Source organism: Tachypleus tridentatus, chromosome 9 (genome assembly GCF_004210375.1).
Source record: "Tachypleus tridentatus isolate NWPU-2018 chromosome 9, ASM421037v1, whole genome shotgun sequence".
Taxonomy (NCBI): domain Eukaryota; kingdom Metazoa; phylum Arthropoda; class Merostomata; order Xiphosura; family Limulidae; genus Tachypleus; species Tachypleus tridentatus.
In genome coordinates, this window is record NC_134833.1 from 156,420,514 (window position 1) to 156,431,309 (window position 10,796).

The 10,796-nt window shown below is 31.2% G+C and overlaps 1 protein-coding gene across 1 annotated transcript in view; it reads left to right on the forward strand.

Annotated features, from left to right (window-relative positions):
• The window catches only part of LOC143226735 (mitogen-activated protein kinase kinase kinase 11-like), a gene marked incomplete at its 5' end in the record, with an annotated part of 29,794 nt that extends 20,174 nt beyond the window's left edge, over positions 1–9,620 (forward strand). Inside the window, 1 exon segment of the mRNA XM_076458100.1 lies at positions 1,968–9,620. Within this exon segment, the coding sequence (XP_076314215.1) occupies positions 1,968–3,184 (1,217 nt within the window).
• Between the last annotated feature and the right edge of the window lie 1,176 nt (positions 9,621–10,796).

Consider the following 10,796-nt stretch of genomic DNA (forward strand, 5'->3'; position numbering starts at 1 on the left):
TAACTGAAAGCAAGTGAAACTAACTGGGATTTAAGTATTTATGATAATGTATTTATCTTTGACTGTGAAATTAGCTCACATCGTGCAGCAACTACAGAAACCTTTTTATCAGATTTGTAATGTGTTTATGACTGATAACTTTCACTTCATTTTACAAAGAAGGTAGTTGTACATAAACATTGGTAGAATTGTGTTAAACACTGATAACTTTCACTTCATTTTGAAAAACAAAGAATACTCAAAGTTGTACATGAACATTGGTAGAATTGTGTTAAACACTGGTAAAAGAAACTGAATATGACTGTGGTAAGATGAACAGTGGAGAACTTTACTGAGAAAATAACATCATAAACTGTGAAAAAACAAACTGAATACTCAAACTGTGGTAAGATGAACAGTGGAGAACTTTACTGAGAAAATAACATCATAAACTGTGAAAAAACAAACTGAATACTCAAACTGTGGTAAGATGAAAAGAGCACAGATAGCCCATTGTGTAGCTTTGTGTTTACCTACAAACAGATCTGTCCCTGATTTTTATGTTAAAAGTACTAACTATTACATCTTACAGTTTCAGTTCTCATTTGCATAACATCTAGAACCTTCTAAATTAATATCTAAAGTTGTTTGGTTTTTTTTCAGCAAAACTTCATATTTTATGTTATTTTGATATTCTAACATTCTATGGGCTTGGTTCATTGGACTAATCTGATAAATATCACATAAAAATTTGTAATAAAATTAAATTACCTTTCCATGTATAACTACCATGAATAACAATAAATCACCCATAATAGTTCCCAGAGTTAGGGTAAATAAAATGTAGGTTACATCACAGAATGTTTCTTCTGAGTTACTCAAAGCAAAACCAAATTTAATTATTTACTCTTGGTAGGAACCATATATCAATAAATAAGAAATCTATATAAAAGATGAGTTAAGGATTTCAGGAGTGAGGTCTTTGGCTCTGAGAAACTAGTTTTCATTAATCTTAAATTTTTGTTATAAGTTGGTTGTCCAAAAATAATTGATGTAACTTTTAAATATGCATTTTAAACATAAACAATACTTTGAATGATAAAGCAGGACTCCTCCACAAAAGTACTAGAATTTATCTAACTTTTCAGTTGACCTATGAGAAAGGTTTAACAATTTCATTATATACTGGAGCACTGACTTCAGTTTCCAGCAAGAAAAGCTTATAAGATAAAGATTTCATAATTACATAGTAAACAAAATGACCATCCTGTTGGTTATAAACACATACTGTTGACAAGTAAGCAAATAAGTAGTTTCTGAAGTATGAAACTTTGTTGAATGGACAGCAACTCATCAAGAATACTCTGCCTAAACAATCTATCAAAGGTTTATTGATATCTCAGAAAATAAAGAAAGTGGGAAGTTCTTGTTTTGAATTCTGACCTGTCATTGTCTGTAGTTGGTGTTTCTAATTGGTGGGCATTCTGAAATCCATGTAAAGAAAGACAGAAAGAGAGTTAAAAGATATCATGTGATACAGACAAGGGAAGGCTGAAAAATGTTTTAGCTGTTTTCTCGTAAAAAATTAAGAAATTAAAACTTGTATATAATATTATATTTTAATTATAAAACATGTTTTTATTCCAGAGTTATTGACATGTATGTATAGTGATAATGTAGTTATTTTATAACATTTTGAATATAAATCTCTTAAAAGATTGTAACATGCACATTTTGACTCCCATCCTTGTACTTAGGGTTAAGAACATAGTAACATTAAAATTATGCATCTTTCTTTCTTTTTTTTCTTATAACACTTTTATCTAATTTAATTACTTAGAACATGTGAATAATGAAATCCTTGTACTTAGGGTTAAGAACATAGTAACATTAAAATTATGCATCTTTCTTTCTTTTTTTTCTTATAACACTTTTATCTAATTTAATTACTTAGAACATGTGAATAATGATGTTGTTATTCATTTAAGGCATCTCATATTGTCTTGGACCAGAATATGAGTTTTCATCTGCTTCTGGTTATGCTCATAACACTTACCATGGCCATTCCCGACACTACAGACCCAGCATTAGTTTTGAAGTTGGTGGAACACCCTTAAGATTTACAGATTCTCCACAGCACAATCCAAGTATTGGATCTGGCGGATCCTACACCCCACAAGTACAGAGTCCACGAAGAAAATCCTCCAGTGCCAGTAATGACAGTGAGCATGCCTTTACCAGTTCCAGCTCAGGCATAGGTCCTTCACCCATGGGTATGCCACCTCCCATGGGAGAGAGGTACTTGGACTACAATCGTCAGGACAGCTATCAAGCTCTCCACAGCCATTACACTGAATATGGTCCACCTTACCACTACTACCCAGAGTATCGAGGTCCAAGTATGGAATCCACCTACTACATTGAGAGATTCTATCAAGATCCTTCAAGGCCTGAAGTTTATCATGTCGAGAGAATTTATCCTGAGTTTATGCGTCATCAAGAAGGCTACCACGTGTATGAAAATCCCACCTCAGGAAGTATTCCATCTGTAACCTCAGCTCAACCTTGGACCCCTCAGAGAATGGCTTACGGACATCATCGTACTCCATCCAATGTATCTAATGCTTCAAATACTTCATCATCTAACATCAATCCTTCTTTTCACATGGACGACCACGAGCACAACATACCTCGGCCACCAACACCACCACCTCCTCCATCACACACTATGGGATATCATTATCCCCCACCACCTCCCCACTTAGGAACTCCAAGACGTCAAACCAGCCTCGACTCCTTCCCTGATCGACCTCTTACTCTAGATATTCCAGGAAGGTATCGGCCAGCTCCCATTTCTAAACTAAAAACTAATATAGGACGAACCTCACCACATGGGTGGGCCCCTTCTTCCAGTGGAGGTGGGACTCCTACCAATTCTAACCCTCCTGATTCCAGCACGTGGTCAACCTCTGAGGAGAGTTCTAGTATTTCCCGTGTTCGGTTTCAGATGGGAAGCAGCCAAGAAGAACCTACACGAATTAGTAGAGCAATAGGGACTTCTGGAGATGAGAAGACTTTACTTGACCTGCCGGCAGAGGGTCAGTCTCAGGATGGAACCATTCCACTTACTGCCATGATGCAAATTTCTGACTTTAGAAACCAGAGACTGGCTTTTCAAGATAGAGGAAAAGACTTTCTGTCATAGTGTAAAGTTCCAGAGTGGCACGCACGAGGTGACCCAAATGCTATCAAACTTTCTGACAGTGTGCCGATTTAGTGATGATACTTAACCATACTGTATTTAACCATTTTGTCACTTACAACATTCCATCATTAGTACTTGTAATTAGCCTTAATGAAGTTTGCTGCTTTCAGCTACTTATCATGGGTTGATTTGAGAAGTGTGACATGTGGTGTTCCTCTTTTTCAGGTTGTGAACTACTAGTAGGATCATTTTTCTCTATATATATATGTAATTGTAAAATACAGGTTTGAACTTCCAGCCCTGTATCTCTTTGATACAAGCTAATGAGAGTACCGAAAAGGTCTTAAATAAATTTAATGTCTTTATAACTTTTCACTTATTAAAATGAATGTAAAAATCAAGCCTTAAGCTGCTTTTTTTTTCTTCCCTTCCCTCTTAAGACCTATCATATAGGAACTTTTGAATCATATTATTTCTGTTTATAGAATAAGACTGCTTCAGTTATTCTCTGGGTTTATATGTTTATAACTTTTATGTAAATCAATTTTAATTAACTTAGAAGCTTTATGGATGCTTTTATTTCTTTAATAATTGTGTGCACAAAAAAAGAATATTTCTTATATTGGATTTTCTGGTTGACTTGGTCAGGAGGAGATCCCTCTGTCCTAGTCTTATTTCATGTAAGATGAAGAATAGCTCTCAATTTACTAGGTCACACTTTCCTTTAGAATGGTCAGGTGCCATAAGGTATTGGTACATGATACATATAAACACCATAACACCAAACTTTAATTGAAACCACAACCATCTAGGGAAAGAACTTGTCACGTACCTTTACTAACGTCATGTAGTTCAATACCATAAACAAATTAAGGACTATTAAACTGCTGTCTACGTAAGTTGAAACCATTTTTAATGTTTCTTCTCAAGAACTTTAAGCTCTAGATTTTATTAGGTAACCATTAGCCTTAGAGGGTATGCACCTTCAATATACCCCTTAAGTAATGACAAATCTTCAATATCTCCCATAAGAAATGAGAAATCTGCAGCCTTCATTATGCTCTGTAAATAATGACAAATCTCTGTAAATTGTGTTTGAAATGTATTTTACTTTTCAAAGTACTTTGCATCTATTTGAATATAAAATACTTAGAATATTCTATAGACTATAAACTGTTTGTCAACCAAAAGACAGTGTTCCCATGGTGTGTCAGCTGCTAAGTACATCTGGCTCTTTCCCACAGCAGTATGAAGTTAATTGTTTTTTTGCACTCTACATAGTCAGGTTAAGTATTATTGATTGTTAAAAATAAAGTGAATTAGTTCAAGTTTCGAAGTTTTCTAGGTCAGTCATTTTTTTTGTCCATCTGGGACAAGCATGATTTCATTAAAGATCAGGGACGATAGCACTGTTAGTCATCAGCACGACATATCGTATCTACAGTTTACAGAATTGAAGAAGTTATGGTTGGCACCAAGAATGAACTATCCAAATAGGATACAGTAAAAAATCACCAATAAGATAAATATTAGTACTCAGGTTAAGTGAATTTTGTTATTTTTTAAGTATCTTATGTTTAAAGTATAATTTCTCTCATAGTATCTGATAAAGTTAAATAAACAGTGTTACAAATAGTGATAATTTAATTTCTATTTTATGCTCAGCATGACCATAAGGCTAACGTGTTAAGATTTTTACATTTTGTCTGACCATTAATCTGCACATTTGGTGTAATATGTCTAGACCCTAACAGTATGAATTAATCCAGGAAGGCCTATCTTGCATCTTTAACAGATATTGTTGTCACCAGCTCGGATTCAGTCTTTCTTTGTGCAAAATAAAGTCCTCATATATTAGTGTAAGTAACATAAACATTTCTTCTCATTTTCATAATTGGTACTACAGTCATTGACAAGAACTTGGCACTTCTGTCTTGTAAAATAAGAAGCTTTATATATTAGTTTCAATAATGTAAACTTTTTCAAAAAGAGCCCAGACCTCATTGTTAGTTTACACTGATGTTGCCAATTAGAATTTAACCTTTCTGTTGTACAAAATATGGTATTCCTTAACTTGAGAAACATTGAGTAAAAAGCTACATTTTTAAAATATAATGGACAAGAGTCTCAAGATGGTGTGATGTGACTTCTTGGTATATTATTTTTGTGTGTGATGTTTGAAGTTGAATAGTTTTCAAAGTATTAAGCACTTTTGTAGCTAGAGAAAATAATGAGCAATATAAGATACACAACTTCGCATTTGTTTGTTTTTTAATGTTAAAATTGTCAACCATCATGTGTGAAATAATTTTCTTGTAGTTACTTGCTAAGTCTTATAATAAAATTCCTAGTTTAGTTATCAACAAATAACCTTAAAAAAAATCAAAAAGCATTTTTGTGAATAACTAATTTATGTTTCATTTTGATATCTGTACATGTTTGATGATTTAATCTATTGGGACCATGTGTCTTAGTTTGACCACAGTTATATGTGCATGTGTGTGTACACACGTATATATATATATATATATATATATAAGTAGAATGTTTTTGTAGATGTATGATCTTTCTTCACCATTGTTTTCATTCTAATAGTTTCGGAGACAGCAATCTCAGGGCTTACGTTAGCTAGAAATGTCAGTCAATGAATTACAGTGTTTTATAAGTGAAACATTTATGGTCTGCTAGCTAAGACAGAAAATAAGTATATTACCCTTACAATTCTGAAAATAAAAGAGAGTTCTTACAGTTATGTAGGTAAGTTATGTCTTCTGTTACAAACCACATTTTATTATTTGAAAATTATTACAATATGCTAGTAGTTTGGTAGATTTATGAAATGCTGAAAAAATTCAGACTGAGGTCTTAATATAGCATACTTTATTAACAAATAATAGAGAAGAAAAGGAATCTATGTTGGCTTGTTTCTTATTCTAGGTAAGGGTTTGGTTTAAACTCTCTTTGATAGAAACATTTGACTGTATGAATATTTCTAGATGTAGCATGTGAGAGATTTCCCCACCAGCCATAGAAAATTAACCTTAGTCATAGAGATTGTTGGAACAGAAAAGAGGTAAAAAAAAAACCAAAACGTTTGTAAGCACCAGTGGTATTTATACATGTGTTCCTTATTTGAGCTATCAGAAGTAATAACTAAAGTAAAGAAAACACAGGGAAGTGATACATTCATGTAAATATTTCATTCTTACCAGAAGAAACACATCAGGAATACACAGTTATTGATCCAAGAATTAGATATCTGAATTGGATTGAGTTATTGTGTTCTTCAGTCACATATTTCTCTTCCACCATCTGCTTTTGATAGCCTGTAAACACGAAACACTGTTATTCAATGTCAATAAGCTTTCAGCAAGTTGGATCTCCTGCTCTATTTCATAATATAAATAATGATGATTTACAAAGATAGAGAAGCCATTAATAAAATTTACATTGAGATAGTATAACTTTATGACTGTTATACAGCAACAGCACAGACACTGTTTAGAATATTTTTGGAATGAGGTACTATGTTTGGAATCTGGAGACAGTTTTCATACTTTAAGAAACAAGTGTAAGAGATAAATAAAACTAACTTCAAGCGTAGAAACAGACACAAAGATTTACATTGAGAAGACACCTAGTGATGAATTTTGTGCAGTTTTCCACTAGAATTTACGGAGGATAGGAAATTAATTAATTTTGGTAATTCAGTCTTTATTTCAAAATGAAAATGATTTGTTGATTATAATTTAAAAATCCATTTCTTTTGTTTTCCTAAAGAAGTGTTAATTAGAGCCTCAAAATTCATCTGTTGTATGATGAAAATTTTTAGTTTTTTTGCTCTCAGTTTAGAATTTATTTTAATAAGTGTTACATAAGCAGTAGTGATAATTGAGGACTTGTGTTGTCAGGTTTCACTAAGCAATATTGATAACTAAAGAGTTGTATTGCAGGGAGATACTTAACTGGTGTTTTTAACTGAAAAAAATGAGTTTTTGAGAATTATCAGACAACATTTGCTGTTGAGGATTTGCCTTGCTGAATGTTTTAATGAATGTTAATAGCTAGGTACGTGTTGTTGGTGTTACCTAAATTGTATTTAACAGCATCTTTTAATTAAGACACTCATGTTAAAAGTTGTGATCAGAACTATATCAGTTGCAGTCTATTCAACTGAAACATTGTGTCTGACTGTGACTCCTGTCATTGTAACAAGAAGAAACTATGCATTCATAAATCTGCTGTTGTCATTGGTTGATTCACTTTTCCTTTTTTGTGCTGTGTCTTCCACACTAAAAACTAACTTCTCTACTTAACCTCACCATAATGTTGACTTGGAATTCAAGTCTATCTGTACAGTATCCTGCCTTGAAGTACATTAAATTATTTACAGCCTGAAATGTATATGTGTGTTATATCTGTTAAATTAACACTGCTTATACAACATACATTCAGTAACTTATTCATGGAACTCAACATTAGTGTTTTATTTCTATAACTAACATTGCTCATATAACACATTCAGTAACTTATTCATGGAATTCATCATTAGTGTTTTATTTCTATAACTAACACTGCTCATATAACACATTCAGTAACTTATTCATGGAATTCATCATTAGTGTTTTATTTCTATAACTAACACTGCTCATATAACACATTCAGTAACTTATTCATGGAATTCATCATTAGTGTTTTATTTCTATAACTAACACTGCTCATATAACACATTCAGTAACTTATTCATGGAATTCATCATTAGTGTTTCATTTCTATAACTAACACTGCTCATATAACACATTCAGTAACTTATTCATGGAATTCATCATTAGTGTTTTATTTCTATAACTAACACTGCTCACATAACACATTCAGTAACTTATTCATGGAATTCATCATAAGTGTTTCATTTCTATAACTAACACTGCTCACATAACACATTCAGTAACTTATTCATGGAATTCATCATAAGTGTTTTATTTCTATAACTAACACTGCTCATATAACACATTCAGTAACTTATTCATGGAATTCATCATTAGTGTTTTATTTCTATAACTAACACTGCTCATATAACACATTCAGTAACTTATTCATGGAATTCATCATTAGTGTTTTATTTCTATAACTAACATTGCTCATATAACACATTCAGTAACTTATTCATGGAATTCATCATTAGTGTTTCATTTCTATAACTAACACTGCTCATATAACACATTCAGTAACTTATTCATGGAATTCATCATTAGTGTTTTATTTCTATAACTAACATTGCTCATATAACACATTCAGTAACTTATTCATGGAATTCATCATAAGTGTTTTATTTCTATAACTAACACTGCTCATATAACACATTCAGTAACTTATTCATGGAACTCAATATTAGTGTTTTATTTCTATAACTAACATTGCTCATATAACACATTCAGTAATTTATTCATGGAATTCATCATTAATGTTTTATTTCTATAACTAACACTTCATGTAACATATCATTGGTGGTTTATTTTTATAACTAACACTCTTCATACAACACATTCAGTAACTTATTCATGGAATTCATCATAAGTGTTTTATTTCTATAACTAACACTGCTCATATAACACATTCAGTAACTTATTCATGGAATTCATCATAAGTGTTTTATTTCTATAACTAACATTGCTCATATAACACATTCAGTAACTTATTCATGGAATTCATCATAAGTGTTTTATTTCTATAACTAACACTGCTCATATAACACATTCAGTAACTTATTCATGGAACTCAATATTAGTGTTTTATTTCTATAACTAACACTGCTCATATAACACATTCAATAACTTATTCATGGAACTCAATATTAGTGTTTTATTTCTATAACTAACATTGCTCATATAACACATTCAGTAATTTATTCATGGAATTCATCATTAATGTTTTATTTCTATAACTAACACTTCATGTAACATATCATTGGTGGTTTATTTTTATAACTAACACTCTTCATACAACACATTCAGTAACTTATTCATGGAATTCATCATAAGTGTTTTATTTCTATAACTAACACTGCTCATATAACACATTCAGTAACTTATTCATGGAATTCATCATAAGTGTTTTATTTCTATAACTAACATTGCTCATATAACACATTCAGTAACTTATTCATGGAATTCATCATAAGTGTTTTATTTCTATAACTAACACTGCTCATATAACACATTCAGTAACTTATTCATGGAACTCAATATTAGTGTTTTATTTCTATAACTAACACTGCTCATATAACACATTCAATAACTTATTCATGGAACTCAATATTAGTGTTTTATTTCTATAACTAACATTGCTCATATAACACATTCAGTAATTTATTCATGGAATTCATCATTAATGTTTTATTTCTATAACTAACACTTCATGTAACATATCATTGGTGGTTTATTTTTTATAACTAACACTCTTCATACAACACATTCAGTAACTTATTCATGGAATTCATCATAAGTGTTTTATTTCTATAACTAACACTGCTCATATAACACATTCAGTAATTTATTCATGGAACTCATTTTTAGTTTTGTATTTCTATAACTAACACTGTTCATAAAACACATTCAATAACTTATTCATGGAACTCAATATTAGTGTTTTATTTCTATAACTAACACTGCTCATATAACACATTCAGTAATTTATTCATGGAACTCAACATAAGTTTTATTTCCATAACTTGCAGAACACATTCATTATTTTTTGTGTAATTATATTCAGTGTTATGTATCTTCCTTTGATCTAAATTAAGTGATTTTTTACCAATTTTTAAAACACTGTTTGGTATAATTCCTCGGACAACCTAACATAGTTCCAAATACTTTCACATTTTATTGTGATTTCAATATTTTTAGAACCAGCTGCACTTTAAAGTGTGACATTTAAAATGTTTTAGGTTGGCTTGGTGTCTTTCCCTTTAACTGGCCTACTTTGTTTATCTAAGTAAATGTTAAAGACTTTAACTGTGATAATTTTCTTCGGTGTAGGTTAAAAAAATAATGGTGATATTAATTATTGACAATGAGTTAGCTTTTCTGGGCAATTTTGATGTATTTTTGTGTGTCTTTATAAGATTTTTTTAAGGTCATAGAAATTGTTTATATACATTCCACAGGCTGTCAAGATAAAATATGTGGAACAACTTTGCGGTGTGATTTCATTTTTCTTCAATTATTGAAATATTTAACTTAATATTTTAGTTGTGTTTTGGAGAGGATGTTTTTATATTAATTAATTTGATAATTTATGTTGGGAAATTATTAAATCTTCCCCCAGAAAGATAAAGAAAATTATCTATTTTTAACAATTTGTAAATGGTACGAAAATACAGATTGTAATCATGATGTTTGTGTACCCAAAAAAAAACGGTTGATGATTCTAACTTTCTTATATCTCCATGGTGACATAGAGTAGTTCCTTGGATTAACTCTGTATATTACGAATTATTCCGACTACATCAGTGTCACAGCTGCTTACATCAAAGTAATTAATATTAGTTTGTTACCTTGAGTATGTGTTGGTACAAAATAGATTTCTCAGTCAACAATGCTGGTCTCGTGGTTTC